This window comes from Mugil cephalus, chromosome 1 (assembly GCF_022458985.1).
Source record: "Mugil cephalus isolate CIBA_MC_2020 chromosome 1, CIBA_Mcephalus_1.1, whole genome shotgun sequence".
Classification (NCBI taxonomy): Eukaryota; Metazoa; Chordata; class Actinopteri; order Mugiliformes; family Mugilidae; genus Mugil; species Mugil cephalus.
The window spans coordinates 32,968,356-32,988,788 of NC_061770.1; the positions used below are offsets into that span (position 1 = coordinate 32,968,356).

General features: G+C 41.0%; 1 protein-coding gene and 1 long non-coding RNA gene across 2 annotated transcripts; one reads left to right on the forward strand and one right to left on the reverse strand.

The window, feature by feature from the left end:
- The first annotated feature begins 318 nt into the window (after nt 1-318).
- Nucleotides 319-20,296, forward strand: LOC125014592 (FHF complex subunit HOOK interacting protein 1A-like). Its single transcript, XM_047595805.1, has 18 exons — nt 319-518; nt 3,801-3,855; nt 5,493-5,714; nt 6,727-6,931; nt 7,027-7,248; nt 8,281-8,443; nt 9,692-9,803; nt 12,118-12,219; nt 12,715-12,771; nt 12,865-12,951; nt 14,310-14,477; nt 14,555-14,634; nt 15,067-15,233; nt 15,326-15,437; nt 16,128-17,452; nt 17,547-17,725; nt 17,920-18,040; nt 18,387-20,296. Exons 3-18 carry the CDS (start codon nt 5,610-5,612, stop codon nt 18,617-18,619), a joined length of 3,438 nt encoding a protein of 1,145 aa, XP_047451761.1. The 5' UTR covers nt 319-518; nt 3,801-3,855; nt 5,493-5,609; the 3' UTR covers nt 18,620-20,296.
- On the reverse strand, nt 11,661-18,351 carry LOC125014909. The gene is made up of 7 exons (XR_007113541.1): nt 18,119-18,351; nt 17,903-18,006; nt 15,304-15,468; nt 14,952-15,216; nt 14,346-14,490; nt 12,696-12,942; nt 11,661-12,244 (listed from the first exon to the last, which is right to left on the reverse strand). It is a non-coding gene; the product is annotated as an uncharacterized LOC125014909 (long non-coding RNA).
- Nucleotides 20,297-20,433: the final 137 nt, after the last annotated feature.

A 20,433-nucleotide genomic window follows, 5' to 3' on the forward strand; every position in this document is an offset into this window, starting at 1 on the left:
AGGTTTATTTAATACTTTTTTTAATGCATACGTCTGATATCTTGATGTAATTTAAGCATTTTATATTCACACATAGAAATATATAAATACATTTTAATAGAATATTAATAGAACAAATAACCATTCATAATTTTATTTTAAATCCATACAAATTTGGACTTATACATTATTATTTATTTGTGCTCCAAGTTTCAGGTTTCCAGTTTTCAGTAATAATAACGTAATGTTATTAGGCTGTGAAATAAATGAATAAATAAAAACTGTTCTCGGGGGGCGTGGATTAACGTGGCAGTGGGCGTGGTCAACTGTTACCTAGCACCAGAGTGATTGACAGCTGAGCCGCTTAAAGCTTCAGGAGCGGAGCTGCGCTGGGAAACGACACAACTGTTCCCTTTATAGGAAAACACAAACAACAAAACTGAGGATTTAAACACGTGTCTGGACTTTTACGGAGTTTTTAAGGGCTTTTTTTTTTTCTTTTTACTTTTTCACTTAGGACGAACAGCTAGAGAGAAGAGGTAAGAGACGCCTGTCAACTGAGCGCAGCGTGTAGTCTGGTGTACAATTAAAATATACTGGGATTTACAATCATGCGCTTTTCAGTCGAGAATTTAACAAAGAATAACAAGAGCTGACAGCTACAAGAGGAAATAAACTAGAAATATATGAACAACAGGTTATAAAAACCAGAATAAAGTGATGATAACATGAAAACAAGACAACAGAGAATAAGAGAACTCTATAAAACTGAAAGAAATGGGCAGAATAGAACAATAATTTAACTTATATAAACGTATAGTTGCGTTGTGCTGAGTAATGCTGGTGTACCGGTGTGCTGTGTGTGATGTAAGTAGTATTAAGGAGGTTCAGTGACCCTAAGATGGTGCGTTCAGGTGCTCTAAGAGCTGGAAAACAACAAACAGGTAAAGACAGACATGAAGTGACTTATTTATCTACAATACTGGTCCATATCTGTTTGGACACCGGCACAGTTTCTATGTAGTTGTTGTTATATGTTTGCTAAAACATCACAAAGTCACAATTCAAAATACCACTGATTCCCACTACAGGAGGTGATGTTCACACTATTCAGCCTGGTCATCAACAAATTCTACAATTATGAATCTTCAGCCGGGGCCTGTCTGACTGAGATAATTAAATGATAAACTTATTTACTGCTATATTTATTTATTTATTTTTTAAATAATAATAAAAAAAGATCAAAAATCCTGTTGTAACCAGCTTCTAAAATGCAAATATTTGCTATTTTTTTTTATCTCTGGCCTCTTGTTGTCATTTTACGCATCGATCCAGATTCAGAGAGTTTTTTTTATCCCAACAGAGCAATACATGTGCAGCTTTTCCACACGCACCCCATTCATACACAATCAATCCAGTAAACAATCAAGTTAAGGAAACAATAAGTGCATGACTTGCACTACAAGTGTTGGTAAAAGAAATGAAGAAACTCAACCTTTTAAGGCATAAGAACATGCATAAGGATAGATGGAATAGACAGTTATAGAGAGAAGTAGATAAAAAAAAAATGGAAAATAGCAATTGATTGTTAAATCTAACTGGATTGGTTATTCGTCACTGGTAGGTGTTGCTTCGTATTTGGGACGTTTGACCAGTGAAAATAAACAAAAATCAATCAGATTAATCATTAAAACGTTTCTGAAAGACAACTACAAAGGCCGTATTTGTTAGACAGTTTGTGAGAGGATGTGGTCGCCCAATACGATGCGATGATTCCAACAGGTTTAACACAGATGTGCGTGTTGAAGTTGAGAAAGTTGAAATCCACATCGTTCTCCGCCTGAGGCGTCCTTGAACGCAACGCAGGGGTGATTTTTATTATCGCGATTAACTCAAATCCTCAATCGGCTAAACATCTGAAAATGAGTGGAAAACGTTAAAAATGAGGTCAGAAAAGACTTCAGGTCAATCCATGTGTGTGTGTGTGTGTGTGTGTGTTTAATCCGTGGTTTGTGTGATGGCATGTGACTGTCTGCTCGTTTGGGATTAAACATCCTCGTCTCATCTCAGATTACTTCTCTTTTTTTCCTCCCTCTGTCTCTTTCTGTCACACATGTATGTTTCTATCTCTGTGAGGACATCCATTCACTTTAGTGTAAACCTCAATGTGATGTCTGCCTCCATAAAACCAATGTCCTATATCCTGATGTCCAAGCAATTTTGTGTTTATGTGTTCAAGAAAAATAATCATTTGATCATTCATGAGCTGTAAAAGTAAGTGAAGCCTGGTTTCCAGTCTGTGCTGTGAGCTCCTTGTTTATGGTAACTGCTGATCAGTGTCTACAGCAGCTGGGATGAATTTGATCCAAGAACAGAACCACGTCAGTTCTGAGATGTTGGTTTCCTCTCATGAACTGATGTTTCAGGTCCTTCCACAACATTTCTGTTGGATCTGTCTTTGACTTGGCCGTATCTAAACATTCATCTTGTTCTTCTTTAAACATTCTCCATTTGTGTTCTTGGGCTCCTTGTCTTTCTCCAGGAACCAGTTTCTCTTCACATTCAGCTCATGGACTCATGTCCTGACATTTTCTTTCAGAGTTCACTGGTAGAATTCACAGTTCATTGGTCCATCAATGATGAGCAGATGCAGCAGAACAGGCCCAAACCAGGACATTAGCGCCCCCATGTTTCATGGAGGGATGAGGTTCTGATGCTGGAATGCAGTGTGGTTCATCTCCAAACATGACGATGCCCAAAATTTAACCAAACTATTCTACTCTGGTCTCATCTGTCCACTAAACATTGTCCCAACATGTTCTTTGTGGACAGAGAGCAGTGTCTTTGGTTGTTGAGTGGATTCATCAACATGAACATCAGCCAATGTGAGAGAGGCCTTTAGCTGCTTAGAAGTTCCCCTGGGTTCCTCTGGTTCCTCTCCCACTATGATGGGTGATGTTTGTTGGTGGACCACTCCTGTGGAGGGGAACAGTCGTCTTCAATCTGTCTGACTCTCTGTGGATTATTTGTGGCTTCCAGACTCTTTAGAGATGGTTGTGGAACCTTTTCCAGCCTGATGAGCAGCAACAACTCGTTTTCTGAGCTCCTCACAAAGCTCCTTTGTCCACAAACATGTGTTGTGAAGATCAGACTGAGACAAATCTCTGATTTATAGAAACTAAACCAGGAACTGAACCACACTCACACCTGAATCTCATCACATTGATGGAAACACTTCTGAACACATGCACTCTAATTTGACCTTTAAATTAACTTGTAATCCTCAAGGTGCAGCTCATAGATTGGCAATACTGGCCCATTTTCCTGACTAAACAAACACAAAAGCATAATATTTCCATTTCACTTGTTTGATTGTGTTTTTTTGGTCAACTTTCAGGACTTATGTGAAGATACAATGATGTTTTGAGTCATTTTTATGCAGAAATGAGAAGAATTCTAAAGGATGCTTTGATATATATACATATATACATATATATATATATATATATATATATATGTACTGACAAAACCACAAGGACACACACTCATTCTAAAATGACAACGTGATGATCCAAATGGGAAATTGGACCAAAATCCAACTGTTTGTCCTGCACACACATAGATTAAAGGCCCAGATGTTAAAGGATGGATTTGCAGACTTTTGTTTGTCCTCCTCGTCCTACTTATCTTGTGAGAACCCAGCCTCTCTTTTGGGAACAAAACTCATTAGGTCTCCAGGAAATGAAGTAGGTTTGTGTTTGTTTGTTTTTTTGTCAGTTTTCAAATTGTCGCTCATATCTGTCTCTCTGTCTTCATTTCAGGATAACCGCCAGCATGCTCGCTCGTCCATGACGTCCCAGCTGCAGCAGCACGGAGGTAGGAATACTGTCAGGAGATTTCTTGGAGAACTCTGCGGGAATTTAGGGAATTTCCCGGAACGCCCAGGGTGGGACTCGGACTTGTTGTCAGTTTTTCCTGTTTGCTTGATGCAGCCGAAGACCTTCACTTCCTGTTCTGGCCTTGTCTGGACACATGGACAGAAACATACAGTATACGTTATTAAGGGACACAGGAAGTGCCCCGAACGGTCAAAAATATTCCTTCCTGAAAAACTCCATTCTGTGTTTAGTGACCTCTAGCTCGAGAGTAAGAGTTGGATATCCTGCATTTTAATTCAGTAAAGACAGATCTAAAGGAATAACATGAGATGAGAGTCCCAGTTGAAGGTAGAAGATAGAGACAGGAAGTCTGGAGTCTAAACGCTGGTCTGGGTGGTGAAGTGGATAGACTGGAGGAGACGCCCTGGACACCCACAGAGACGGGCTGAAAGAGTCACAATGAATTTAAGGGACGGGGACAATCTAGACTGGAGCACACAAATCATTGGAAGTAATAGTAGTAAGACAAAGATGTCTTAGTGTCCCCATTGCTAGTCTCCTTTCTAGTAGCCATAGGACACATTTGAGGTTCTTTGGTTTGATGAGACCAAAAACGAGCTTGGGACAAGAAAAGATTTTGATAATGTCGGAACAGAATGGACAAAGGAACTTTAGCAACAGGACTAAACCAACCAGGCCTAAGAATAGAGACACAAGGTGCCAATAGATTTTCTTTCTTTCTTTATGTTTCAATTAGGTTAACTAAGAATACACAAATAGGTTAGAAATTAGATGAGAGTTCCCAAAAGCGTGCAGCTAAAAATAACCAAAGGTCACTGTGGATTACTGTCCTGCAGCATCAAATCTCAGCCAGGTGATATTCATAATGTCCTCAAATAAGGTGAAACCAGTAGTTGTATCTACTTGAACTTAATTATGATATTCTGACCAGTCGGGACATGTGGACCCTTTCTAAGTTTTACATAAATAAGGACGTCTTGGACATTGGTGAAGAATAATATAAAAGAAGTCTGGAAACTAAGCGTTGAAAGGTTGTGTAATATTTGAAAGCCCATTGTTTTATATTAGATTACATGAGTTTTTCTTCTCATCATTAGTTTGTTTTACAGGTTTTAAACCCTTTAAATGATTCTCTAAAAACCACTGTTAATGAAAATTTTCGCTAACCATGAAAGCTGCGGACACCGGAGCCTTGTTTCTAAACGCAGATATCTGCGCTAGCATTGCGTTGTTCTTTGTCCTAACACAGCAAATTCATGCAAATATTGGAGTCTATTTCAAGAATTAACCAATAGATTAACTTCAGTTAACTGGAGTTGCATCAAAATCATCCAGAATCTCTGAACCATGAGATCAAATATGTGCAGCGTAAGTGTTCTAAGCAGCAAGTGATCATGTTTCCCAAAGTTGATGTTAGAAGCAGGAAAAATTAGGGATTTGAGCAACTTAGACAAAGGGCAAACTAGACAACTGGTGTCAGATCACCTCTAAAACCACAGCTCTTATGGGATGTTCCTGGTCTGGACTTTCAAAACACTCTGAGTTGCTCGTTTCAAATTGTGGCGTTACATTTTTAACTTCCTCAACCCCATAGTTTCTCCTGGTTCTCCACAGGCCACCAGCTACCCTCCGGGAGCCCAGCGACGGAGCCTGAACCTGGGGCTGACAGAGCCAGGTAATGCGACGCCACCACCCTCTGAAACATGCCATAACCACCTGACGACGGGCAAAATGATGGCGTCGGTGGTTGTCGGGGGCAACCGGAAGAAGTCCCTCACGTTGAGAGGCGTCGATCCGGAAACCTGCATGATCGTGTTCAAGAACCACTGGGCACAGGTTGACCAACTCCTCTGCCTATACTGCACTTCATTGACTCAGTTTCCTGCTTTGTCATTTTTAATCTCTTCTGCCTCTCGCTCTCGGCCTCTTTGCTCTGTCCTATTTTCCTCATAATGGCCGACACTGACTGAGTATGTGTGTGTGTTTGTGTGTGTACTACTGGCCCAGACTCTGGCCCTTAAACACAAGATCCATTTAGAACAAATCGTTCCCTACAGCTGCCAAGAAAACTATTGTCTGTGTGGTCCTTGTCTGAGGCAGCCAAGATCAAAGGTTAACACAAATCCAGAGAGTGAATGACATTCTCCTCGTCCTCTTTATCTCTTTTCATTCATGTGTTCAACCTTTCTGCCGCTTTTTGCCAGAGCGTAGTTCATTTCTTTCAGAGTTTTGTCTAAAAATGTAGTAAACAGGTTTGATCCATGGCATGTTTGAAGCCTTAAAACTGAAATCAGGATCAATAATTGCATTACTCACTGTGTGTTTTGGCTAACTTGAAGCTAATCTTCAGGAAACAAAGCCAGTGAAGATTTTAGCTTGTGTGGAGATTCTGAAGTTTCTTTGTTATAGAAAGCACACTGGAACAGTCAAGCTCTGATGTCAAGAATAGAGTTTATTGAGTATAGCATGCAGTAAACAAACCCAAGTTGCCACTGGATACAACTGATGTTAACTTGAAAACACCTTGCCTCATATTCACCAGAAAGTATTTTCGTCTGCAATCCATCCATTTGCTTTCCTAACCCTAACCCTAACCCTAAGTCCTATAGTCAGAGCCCTAACTTCAGAATCAAACTCATTAAGTCTGAAGGCATCGATAATTGTGCATTAATTTGAGCACTTGGTGCTTCTAGTGGCTGTCAGAGGAACTAACAATGATAGAAAATTTGAAATTGCACTTCTATACCTGTTAATATCATGTTTTAATGTGCAATTTTGAAAAGGTTAAAATGGATGAAAACTCAGTTACCACACATTTAGATGCTTTTGCTGTGCTGTCCGTTTGCAGGTTGTGAAGATCCTGGAGAAACATGAGCCGGGCCGTGGGGGCGGCAGCGCCTTGAGTTTCCTCTCTGGTCACGGCAGCAGCAGCAGCAGCAGTGGCAGCTCTGGAGGGTTACGTCTTGGCCCCATCCCGGCCGACGAAGCCAGCGCTGTCCAGAACTATGTGGAACACATGCTCTTTCTGCTGATGGAAGAGGAGTCGGGGCAGGGTAAGAACAAAGAATAGATGAGATGCTTCCTGTATGTGGAGGTTAGTTGTGTCATACCTGACTTCGTGGCTGTCCATGCACTGGTTCGTGCACAGGAGGAGCGATGGGTCCTATCCTGGAGTTTGTGGTCCTGGAGGGTGTGATGGAGAGGCTGTTTCTGTGGAGCCTGAGGAGACAGTTCACAGAGGACATGAAGCTGGAGCAGCTCAGGATGTACCAGATGCTTCTGTCTCAGGCCAGACAGCCTCTACTGCACCATAAACCGGTTCTACGGCCCCTCATGATGCTGCTCGCCTCCTGTGCTGGAGCTGCGACCGGTGAGTCGCTGGTGAAAGGAATCAAGTTAGATGATGAGCTAAATTTTTGGAGTAACAGATAATTAGCTAAGCTTTGCACAAAAACAGATGGTTATGTGTTGGATTATTTGGAGTCTAGGAGCTGTAAGTGCCTCAAATTTTGTCCTTGTGTTGTGACTTGAAGAAAACCGGCACAGAACCAAAAGGAAATGTTGAAATATTCCTATAGAGCTGCGTCAAATCTACATGAAGTGGCCCAGCAAGAAAGGTCTGATGTTTACCCTCCTAAATATGCTTAGTAAAAGTGGATTTACTCCAACCAGAGAGATATAGTTATTAGCAGATTGGAATATTAAAGGTTTACACCACCCTACATACATCTGACTGGTCGGTTCCAATTGAGGTGGTTACTTGAGGGACTTTTAGTCTAAATATTGTTGGAGTACCAAGGTGTTTTCAATACTTGAACTCTGTAGGTTTCCATGTCCTTATCTTAAAGTGCAGATGGTTATGTGTTGGGTTATTTGGAGTCTGGGAGCTGAGACTGCCGCGAGTTTTGTCCTTGTGTTGTGATTTCAAGACAACCAACACAAAATATTCCTATAAAGCTGCCTCAAATTTACATGAAGTGGCTCAGTTTCTGCCCCTAAACATGCACGGAAAGAGTAGATTTACTCCAGCCAGCGAGAAACCAGCAGATCAAGTGTTAATTGGATTGGATTATTGAAGGTTTACGCCACCCTTCTCCATCCGACTGATTGGTCTGTTCTGATTGAGGTGGTTACATGAGGGATTGTTATTCTCAATATTGTTGGAGTACCAAGGTGTTTTCACCACTTGAACTCTGACTGCAGTGGATTTCCATCTCCTTAGCTTAAAGTAATCACTTTTAAAACCAACTGTGCCCGACGCCGGAGGAGTCCTCTGCAGCTGGTTGGTCTGTTTTAAGAGGTTAATAAGGAAGTGGTGTCACATACTGAAGGTGTAGTCAGTACGTTGTTTAATCAGTAGCTTGGGCAGGTAATCACCTGTGTGCCAACCCTCCCCCTGCAGACAGTGGCGGTGTGGTGGAGGCGGAGCTCGTCCTCCTGTTGAACCAGCTCTGTGTGGCTCTGGTCAAAGATCCCTCAGTGCTGGAGCTGTTCTTCCACACCAGTGAGGACCAGGGAGCAGCAAACTTCCTGCTGTTCTCTCTGCTCATACCATATACACACAGGTAGGTACACACACCTGTTGGATTTAAAGGAATACACACAGGTGTACACTGACACACGATACACGCATGTGTATATGCATATAGGTATACAAACACGGGTCTACAAAATCAGGAAACCCTCAGAAATAAAACAAGAGAATACATAGGGTGTACACACAAGTATACACCGATGTATACTGTAGTTATATCCAACTTTAGGTATACCATGCAAAACTAAAAAACACTAAAGTACACACACATACTGTAGGTATACACATGGTATATACAAATACATTGGTCGCACATATATTCTATAGTTACATACAACCTTGGATATACACTCAAGTATACACACATAAAGGTGCTTATGTTTATGCATAGGGATCATAGACAACAATACATAAGGTGTATACACAAGTATACACAGATATATACAGAAGGTATATACAATCTAACAAGTATACACAGACAAAGATGCTTATGTTTATACACATGCACAAAACAATAAAGTACACACACACACTGTAGGTTTACATGTGGTGTATACAAATACACAAGCATACACAAACACGTACTGCAGGTATATACAACCCGCAAGTATACACAAACATATTCTGTAATATACAACCTTGGCTATACACTCAAGTATACAAACAAAAAGGTGCTTGTGTTTATGCATAGAAATCACACACAGGGTGTACACACAAGTATACACAGACATACACTGTAGGTATATACAACTTTAGCAAGTATACGCACACAAATGTAGACACATGTAGACACGGATAGGTATACACACGGCATGTCTAAATACACGAGGTACACACACAAGTCTGCACAGATATATAGTGTAGGTATATATACTGTACAACTTTAGGTATACCATACAATTCTAATACTGTAATGCTTATGCACACCAAGGTGCACACACATGCGTATACATGCAGTATATACAAATCTATGGGTTGCACATACAAACATACACAGATATACACTGTAGGTATATACACCCTTAGGTACACACCTGGTATATACAAATACATGGGTTGCACTGCCAAGTATACACAAATATATATAGTAGGTATATACAACCTTAGGTATACACATAATTATACAAACACAAAGGTGCTTATGTTTAGACACATACACAAAACACATACAAAAGCATAGGCCACACACATACAGTAAGTACACACAGATATAAGTTCACATGTTTGTAGACATCACATAAAACCCTAATTATTGTGATATTTTTTGTCTCTCGTTCAGACAGGGTTCAGTCGGTCAACAGGCCCGAGACGCTCTGCTGCTCATCATGTCTCTGTCGGCCTCTGAGCCTCGCGTCGCTCAGCACATCGCACAGAACACATACTTCTGTCCTGTAAGTAAAATAAATAAACACAAGCTGCTAAGAGGCTTTTAATTCTCCTCTTCTGATTGTCTTTAACGCTGTTCTTACATCTGTCGGATCATCTGCTGCCGGTCTAAAAAATGACAAGCGTTGATTCAGGATTAGCTGAGCAGATGTGGGTCACCATAGAAACACAGTGACAAGAGGCTCCGCCCATTCCTGCTAGTAGTCCATTGACTCTCCTTCCACATTTAAAGGGAGTTACTCATCGTCCGTTGCTTTGTAGCTGACAATTGGTCGCTAGCGGACGTCCTGGACTCATGAATGTCGTATCCAAGTGAAACAATCAAAACATCAACAGTTTTCAGATGACTGTGCATTGCAGTATTTGATTCCATGCCACGTTCACACGTACTAAAATTATCTTTTTTTTCTCCGGTTTTCCTTGGCATTGTTGACACTAGGGGTGTCAACTTATTAGTAGGATTTGCTTACATAACAGAACAGCAGATGGCAGCAATGCAAGTTGCACTTATATTTCTTAAGAAATTACTGATTTTTAATAAAATGACTTGAAAGGGATAGTTCATTAAATGTGTATTAAATGTGTATACATTAATCAACTGTATAAGGTGCCAGTAAATAGAGCAGCATTAGCTAATTAAGCTAATTTCCAGCTATAGTCTCTGGCTAGGTGGTAAAGGGAATCCTTTTTCATGTGATTTTATCAACATATGCTAAAAATGCGAAAGAAAACAATAAAAATATTTTTAAAAAGCAGCAGCAGCAATTTAGAGATATATGCAGGTCACAGCATGAACTAGTTCGACACCAATGCCTTCAACACATTTGATTCATGTACTGAATTGATGTGTTTTTCTGAGCATGAAGAGGAAGGAGGAAGAAGAAAATTATAAGAAATGTATTTCAAGAGCTTGACTGTTGATCCTTTAACAGATTTTTATGAATCAGGCGTTATAACATGAATGGAACCAGAAGTTGTTGTTTTTTTGTGGAGTGCATAAGCCCTTTCCCCCCATTCATCTTCTCTCTGCATTGTAATCTCATTATCACAAGTTATGTAACAAACTAATGAGCTCATACCGCTTCCTCGGGGACTGAATGTGTGACAGATATTGACAGAGAAATTAGAGGAACTAGAAACTTTACTGACGAGAGGAAAACCAAGAACAGTAAAATAAGAGAGGAAGTTATGTTGTTTTCAGGGAAGCGGATATTACACTAAAAATAAAAAATATAAGAAGACTGAAGGAAATGAATGTCAAGAGAATAAATAAATTAAAAATATAATATATAAATGCCATCTTTCTGCTGTCAATGTAAGAGGAGGAGGAGGTGGTGGTGGTGGTGAGGATATATGAAAGGGCGAGCATGTGCTACCTGTGTGTGTGTTTCAGATTTAAGCCCATGTGACCACACGTTGACCTCAATCTTTATGTAGAGAGCAGATTAGTAAATCAGTGTGAGATTGGCTCGTAGGCAGAGAGGGATTAGCAAGTCTGCACGTGATTGGACGGTCACCCGAGCCTTAACGAGACTCAGAGCTGCTGCTGCTGCTGCTGTTTAGACTGATGTTTTATCCTGATGCTTTCTCCTCCTCTTTCCTTCCTTCCTCTCCTGTCACCTCCTGACTGTGTAGCTACAGTTAGCTTAGCTTAGCATATAAACTCCAAACACAGGGAAGCACAGAATGTGTTCCAAAGCTAAAACCATCAACCTATCAGTATTTCCTAAAACAACATAACAACATAGCATAGCATAGCATAGCATAGCATAGCATATGTCATTCAGTGAGTTGTTCTGGTGCATGAAGATTGATGTTTGTTGCCGTTGACAAAGAATTGCAACATAAAAACAGGCAAGATATGCGAAGTGCAAACTAAGTGAACTGTTTATTACAACCCAACACACAACCAGTGACAAGTGAGCTATATACAAGGCTACATACAAAGTAAAGTAGGCAACAAAACCCCAGCTATCTTATTCCCCAAAACACTAACGAAAACCCTAAATGCAACAGAAGAAACAAAAATACATTTAATAACCCTGGCTGCCTGAGCTAACAAAAAACGTGATTGAATTTACAGAATATAGCTCAGGTAGCACATTACGACCACCCTCGGTATTTGAATGAATGAACCGTCCAGTGCAGCCAATCCTGGAAAATGGCACCTGGCAAAGATCAGTGTTGGGATTTCTCACTCGTGAACCAAAACCCTCATTATGGGAACAGCACAGAGCTGTTTGTCACATTTTTTCCCATCACAAGAGTGACATCTTCTCATGACAACTATTAAATAAAGAAATGTTGGTGTGTTTTCAGGTGCTGGCCACAGGTCTGTCCGGTCTGTACTCGTCTCTTCCAGCCAGGCTGCAGGTTTACAGTGAAGACTGGCACTGTCTGGACGAGGCTGACTGGCAGCAGGTAACCATGGCAACTTGTATATGTCCTGTACATTAGCATATTAGCATATATTAATATTAGCTAACTAGCTCCACGAATTTCTTGCTGAGGATAACTGGTCATTAGCTTGGCTGAGTGATGGTCATAAACCATCAGTCCTGGTTGATTTGGTTATTGATGATAGCTATAAATGTGATTTAAAGCTAAAGGTAACATAACCCTTAGATCTGCAAAGACTTTTACCATCATTTTGTGACTTTATCTTAGCATGAATCTGGGAACAGCAACGTACAGTGAAAGGGCTGTGAAAGGGCTGCTACTTCCACTTCCATCACCATTACATTTTGTTTTGTTGATGCTAGTGCTAATCTCAGTGTCAAATATTTCCTCTGCATGCAACTGGATAGCACTCCAACCAATCAGAGCTACTGTATTGTAATCCTAACCCCGTAGAATGCAATAATACGAAAAATAATGAATGAATGAGTCCCTTGTACCTTGTCTTTCGGTCACCAGGTTCCAGCTCTTGTACACTTCCTGCACTCTCTGGACTTCTGCAGTGCTGTTACCAAGGTAACATACAGTGCATCCCCACATATAAAATGATACAATCCGAAAAGTTCCCTCCATTTTTATTCTTTCCGTTTGTCTTTGTCTCCTTTTTAGGTCGCTCATCCCTCGATTCGGTCCCAGCTGTTGGGTTACATCCACAATGGCTTCCTCGTGCCTGTGCTCGCTCCAGCTCTACACAAGGTATCAGTAACTGCGTTTCAGTCACAGTTTTTCCACAAAATAAAAGCAATATTTCTGAAATTCTGACTTTGTACGTGTTTCCATTGAAAGCTGTTTTGCAAATGAGCTGTAACTCTCCTAAATTCTTGTCAATATCCCATAATTCTCTGAAATTCGCATCATGCCAGATACTCACATGACCCCCTGCATCATCTCCGGTGATGCCGGTGATGAGGAAATGTGAAAAAAGTGCTTCCATTGCACTTTCATGATACACTTTTATATCCATATGTCTTAAAAACCAACTCATAGCACTCATAGCAAGTGTTCCAGCAATACTTAAGAGGTTTTTTGAAATGTAGGCATGTCCATCACCAGGTTTTGTTACATTTCTACAGGTCATGTCATTTTGTAGTCGTGCCACATTAGTCAAATCGCACCAGCTGTTTCTACATCTTCTGCTTGAAGCCATCACTAGAGGGCTCACAGGAAAGATGCTTAATTGTAGTTATTCCAGCGCGAACAGATTAAACACATTTTCATTTGCTAATCCGACGTTGAGTCTTAGCGCAGAACCCACTTCACGCTGAAGGCCATGATCTGACGAAGCAGACAGGACCACATCGTCTGCATAAAATCTGAGGACACCATACCAGACATCTTCATTATCTCAGGCGCCCTATCCCTAGCATGTCTACTGTGTCCTTGGGCAAGACACTTGCTCAGAGTGTGAGCTCCACTGGTGTATGATTGCGAGTGAGTCATGTTTGGTGGTGGTAGGAGAGGCCAGCTATGTTACCATCAGTCTGCCCCAGCGCAGGAAGTTTACCACCACCAGGGTGTGACTGTGTGAGCGGATGTATCCAGTGTAAAGCATCTGTTTAATGCCTATGATACAGCGCTTTATAAAACCGATGCATTATTCTCTCTTACTCTACTTTTATTTTCTTATTTTATTGGTGATGGTTTGGTTTTATTGTTTTTTTTTTTGTTTGTTTGTTTTTTTGTCTTATATTGTGCATTGGGGGGCAGCAAAGTTCGGGTTTGAGTCGAGCTCTGGGTGGAGTTTGCATCTTTTCCCTGTGTCTAGATGGGGTTTCTCCAGGTACCTCCAGGTTTCCTCCCACCTCCAAAGACATACTCGTTAGGATAATTGTGTACCCCACCTCTCGCCCAATGACAGCTGGGATAGGCTCCCACAACTTGACTTGACAAGTGGCAGCCCGAATCAACCTGTTTCAGCACCTGAAACATATTTGACTAGCGTTGAGGATACAGACGTCTCTGATCTGATTGACGTTTATGTGAATATCTTAGCATGCACATGAATGGACTGGCCTCTTATTTAATCACATATTCACTTGCATGTTTGTGTGTAGCTGACAGTGGAGGAGGTGATGACCACCACAGCGTACCTGGATCTCTTCCTGCGCTCCATCTCCGAGCCCGCCCTCCTCCAGACCTTCCTGTCATTCATCCTGCTGCACACCCACGACAACGTTCACATCCTGGACACGCTGGTCAGCAGGGTCAACACACCTTTCCAGGTAGGACATGCCTCTGTGATAGAATATAGCTGTTTTTAAAAGAGTTATGTGACCTTTCACTTTTGTGTGTTTACCAGCTTGGTACAGTGTCCCTGGCGCTCTTCAGGACTCTCATTGGTCTTTTCTGTGAAGATGTTATGCTGCAGCTGGTGTTCAGGTCAGTCCAAAAGCTCCAGGGAGAATTAAATTTGCACAGTTTGTCTATCTTACTTTATTATGTTCTTTCATTTGATAGAAAAACCTTGTGAAACAGGATTTTGTAAATGTGTGTTATGCTACTATCAGGTGCTTCTAGACCAAGTTAGTGATGATTAAACAGTCACATTCAGTAAGATTACTTATTAGATAATTCTTCTTTACATGGAAACTAAATAAAATGATCTGATCAGGTTTATGTGTGAACTATTGAACTTCAGTGACATTTAAATTTATCTATGAGGCGTGTTTCAACTGATAGAGATAAAATAAAAATACCTCAGCAGTCAAGCTCTTGATCTTTGATGGAGCGGAATCAGTACCGTGCGGAGAGACTCCAGACCAGCTGAGTCTGTTCTGTCTTGCTGACCCATGTGGGTCCATGTTTCCTCAGGTATCTGATCCCCTGCAGCCATCTGAACAGGAAACAACGCTGCTCCTTAAAGCAGAGGGACTGTTATTCCTCCAGTGCTGCCTCTTTCCTCCTCCTCATGCCGTCCTGGTGCCCGGTATACCTCCACAACTCACACTCAGAACACATCCACTGGCCCAAAGGAGCAGGTCAGTACAAACAACACATACTGTACATATCCTCAAACATATAGCTACAATACATATTTTCTATACTCACTTGAATTCTCTGTGTCTGTTAGATCTTTCAGTATCGGACAGCGTCGGCTACTGTCGCGGTTCAGACTTTCTGATGGATGTAAACTACCTCCATTACCTCTGGGATGCCCGCCAGGCAATTTCCACTTCCCACCGGTTGGTATTTCTCAGATTGGTCCTGTATCGTCTGTAAAGTAAAGTTGCAATTTGTGGTGATCTGTCATAGTTTCTGTCGCCAGAAGAACAAATTACTCTCCAGCTTCATCTAGAAGCATGGCATGGTGATGTAGTGGGTCGTTAGCTCTCTGCATCAGAGCAGTGACAGTAGAGTACTTTATGGTTCACTGTCCTGAAGTGACATCTGCTGGGCAGCCTGTAGCATTGCATTTCAAGTAACATCCATTTAACTTGTTTTATCTGCAAAGATCAACAGGAGGCGACTCCTCTGATAGAAAAATATTTTTGATTGTATATATGAGACTTTATGTTTTATTTTCATTCAAAGCTATTTATTCTTGTGAGTTATTTTTTTTATTTGTTTGTTTTGGACCAGTACAATGCGCACATACAGTATTTTGAAAGGTCTTTAGTGAGTTTATAAAATGTCATAGAATTCTAATACAGTAGGGTTTATCCTTCTGGGGAACATGAATATTTGTACAAAGATGTGCATGACATCCCATCATTGTTGAGATGTTGAAGTTGGTGTACTAATCTGTTTAGTATTATCCTCCTAGCATGACTAGAAAGCAGAAGAAATATAGTAGTGAATTTTTGGCAATGGTGAATTAAAGATTAATTTATGTACGTGCAACATTTTCAGTTCACTTTCGGTTTCATCTGCAGGGCATGTCGGCTCTGGTCAGCTCCATATGACGGTATCGATCCTCTGCCTCAGGAGTACCGATCTGACACTCCTGGGGATGACGTAGAAGACGAAGAAGAGATCACAGGGCGAGTCAAGAGTGACTCCATTGGCTCTTTGGTTATCACTCCTCCGCCTTCAGCTCTTTCCCCAACCCTATCCTCCTCAGACACTGTCTCAACTAGCAACCAAGCGGGACGAGCCAGCTCTACCTTGGAGTTGGAGTGGGACGACATTTTTGCAGATGAGGATCTTTCGTCATCACCAGCGATAAACATGGTGCTGTCAAATGGTGGGCTCACTGCAGAGACCGAAAGCCGATGCACTCCCCCGCTGCCTCCCAGACACATCCAGGAAATGAAACGGAGTGCGAATAAGCTGGTGCACGGTTCATACATTGAGGAATCAGAGTTTCAGGACGACGTGCTGGTCTACGATCTCGTTGCTCAAAAAGACACAAAGGCGGCCATTTTGGAGCGAATCATGGCAGCAAATCGGCGAGCCCGTGGAAGCATCTCCAAAGGCCAGCGAGTGTCAACAGCAATGCCGATGACAACCTGGAGGACGGTCATGGAAACTGTTAACAGCATTATGTCAACAAGAAGGAGGAGTGAGGATGGAGGGAAAGAGGAGAGACGGTGGAGTGAGGATTATGGGAAGGAGGTGAGAAGGAGGAGGAGTGAGGACTGTGCCAACAGGATGGAGGAGGAAGAGTTTGAGATTACAAGGATAACTAGTCAAGGAGAGCCACGGGGACATCAACCCTTCGCCAACAGTTCTGATGTTAAGAATCACATCATCGACGAATGTGATGATGCTGAGGAAGACGGGTGGCAAAACTGTAACCTGAGTGACCTCCCAGCTTGCAACAATCACATGCACACAACACAACAACTGCACAAACCTCAATGTTTAGCAGCAACAACCACTTTACACAATGGCCATGCTGAATCTGACCCTTCTGTGTCCACAACCAATGCCAAGTCTCCAAGTCTGCCCGAGAACAAAGTCACTCACAATAACAACAACAACTTCCTGTCCCAGTACCGTGAGCTCATGCTGTCTTTAGGGGTGGAGCCAGACTGTGATGACATGATAGATGACATGACCACATTCAGGAAGCGAGTTCAAGAGCTGAGGCAGAAACTTGAGGAGGAAGAGGAAGAGCTTAGTGCTGGAGTTTATTTCAGCTCCTCGTGGGGTGATGAAGAGAAAGAAACGGAAGAGGTGATGGAGGAAGAGGAGGAAGAGGTGGGGAGGAGCGCCACTAAGAAAGGGGGCAGGAGTCATGGAGTTCCATTTACAGGTACGTACTGGGTGGTGGTTCAAAGCACCAACACTTTCTCTTGGACATCGTAGAGTTTATCCTGCTAACCTGTAGTTCCCTCATGATGCAACAGGTCCTTTTATCAGCGTCCTGTTGTCTCGGCTGGAGAACCTCCTGGAAAACACCATAGCTGTGAACCTGCTCGTGACAGGAATCTTGGCACAGCTGGCGTCGTACCCGCAACCTCTCCTGAGGTCCTTCCTGCTCAGCACAGACACAAACAACCAGCCCAACGTACGGACACTCTACCAGGTAACGTCCGAGCTAATAGTAGCCCCTCCTCCCTTTAAACCATGAGTGTTGTTTACAGGTTTCCCATTAGCTGTTGTATTTGTGGTCCATACACTGACATGCGTAGAAAGCTACTGTCTTACTGTCTAACCACTGCACTATAACCATGCTATAATAATACTCTGTGTACTGTTGTACCTGTGGTGTGTTTCTAGGTGTTGGAGTCGGTGCATGCCCAGATAGAGCGCTACGTCACAGCCAGACCAGACTACCCGGCCCTGGTCACTGAGGCTTGGAGGTTCCTGTTGGTTAAAGACCAAGATGGCAAATTCAGAGGTTAATGCACATCAACACACACACACACACACAACAAATATGCTAATTAATAATCCTCAGAAATGTTGGTGATTTTACCTAGCTTCTTGTAAGCTTCCCAGTCTCCCATCTAACAGTAGTTCTTCCTAGATTCCTAGCCTACTACTAGTAGTAGTAGCTCTTCCTAGCTTTCTAGCTTTCTAGCCTTTCAGCTAATAGTAGCTCTTCCTAACCTCAAAGTAACAACACCTTTTCTTAGCTTCCTGCTTCCAGCTAACAGTAGCTCTTGCTTACTAGCCTGCCACCTACTGGTATCCCTTCCAAACTACGAAAATAAGTAGATTTCTGTTCCTCACGTGTCCCTCAGAAAGCCTCCAGTCTCAGGGCGGAAACGTCATCCTGGATCCATCTCTTCCCAATGGCTCCGTGAGGACCGCCCTGGCTTTGCCTCCCCTCAGTGCCCTGCCGCCCTGCCCTCCTATTCCTGCCCAAGCCAAGAGCCGAGTATTTGCCATCATCCTGTTTGCCGAATTCCTGAAGGAGTTGGCCGCCATCGCCCAGGAGCACAGCATCGCACTGGGATGTTCTTCTGAGGAATAATACTCAACAAATTAATTCACAGAAGATTTCTTTTTACATCATGTGTTGAACAATTTAAGTGGATTTTACAGCGAACATATAAACCTGTATGAGCCCTATGTACAGTATATTCCTGGGAGCACTTGAAGATGTATTTGAAGGAGATTATATTGAAGAGAAATCAAGTTTTAATTTTTGGGGTCTGTACAAATAGTTTTGTTAATTCTAGTTGCACTAATATGTTGAGGCAACCCCTTGCTGCTTTGGATGCAATAAATAAATAAATGTTAAAAATGAAACTAACCTTAAATACACTGAAGTGACTTTACAGTAAATGGACCTAAAAGATAACAAGTTAGAATAATGTACATTCAATATTTTTGAATTAATGTAACTTAATGAACATACTTTTCATAATTTTTTTCAGGCACTACGCTTGCTGGTTATTTGAAGATAAATCAAGTTTTGGACATGTTTTTGGGGTCTGTGAAAATCATTTTGTTAAATCTTTGCACTAATTTGTTGAGCATAAATTGTAAAAAGAAAAATCGTAAAATAAACGTTCAAATCACTGGCAGCAGTGGCTGTAAATAAAAATGAAAATGAAATATTTTGATAATAATTAATAAAAAGTGAAAATGAGCTGAAAATGACAACAAGTTTTATTGCAGAATAAAAGACAAAAAAATAATCATTGTAAAACAAACTTTAACTTGACATGTTCACAATTAATGTTTGAGTATGTATGAAATGAATATGTAAAGCCATCTTGAAAACTTGCATAAGTACAATCTAAGCACAACATTCAGTGACTTCTGTAGGTTTTTACGTTCAAACTTCAGGTAAAATATTTAGATTGTTGTCATATGTTTTATATTTTTGGAGCATGTTTACACCTGAAGGTCGTGATAATAATTCTGGAGAAATCTGTCAAACATCTTTTCTCTGCAGGATACCATTTTTTTCCCCCCCATGGACGTTTTACTTGAGTGATTTTTTTTTTTTTTTTTTTTTTAAATCTTACGATATTTATTTTTACAGTGCACAATACAAACTTGAAAATTAAGCACAATTGTGTTTAACTTTTAAATGACTGTAATAAATAGTAATAATAATCTATTTTGTATAAGCCAACGTTATAATGCAATAAAGAAAACAAACAGAACAATTTAAGGAAAAGCAACAGAAATATCAAAATTTTTCAGAAAAAACACTAAATAAATTTAACCATATAAAACAAACGAGCTGCACTCGACAGTTCTAACTCCAGTTAAGTGAGCTGACTGAATCTTTAACATGGCAGACATAAAACATGGGAAGAAACTTTTCATTTGTGCGTTTTATTCATAAAAATCTTGCTGCTTTTTCTTTTCTTTGATTTTTTTTTTTATTGCTGAAAATGAAACGAAGCGAGTCACAAACTGTGAATCTAAAGCTTGGGTCGCGTCTTCCTGTCTATGTTTCCTTTCGTCTGTATGTGAGAGTCATGACGGAGCCTTACGATCTTAGTGCAATATACCGAGATGTAAATACAGTGGATTCTGACTTTTGATGTACATTTTTTTTTCTCTTTTAAACTCCTGTTAATGTTTGTGTGTTGAATTATTTGCGGTGTCCTGAAAGAGAATTAAGTAGCGATCATTATTATTATTTTTGTCAAGATGATGAAGATTATTAAAAAAGATTTTGACCGATTAACTTTTATTTATGCTTATTTTGTGAAACAATATCAGCACCATAAAAAATACACTTCATCTGATGAAGCACAGAAACAACTCTTTCCTCTACTTCTCCTCCTTCTTCCTTCTCTTCTCCTCATCCTTTATTCTTTAATT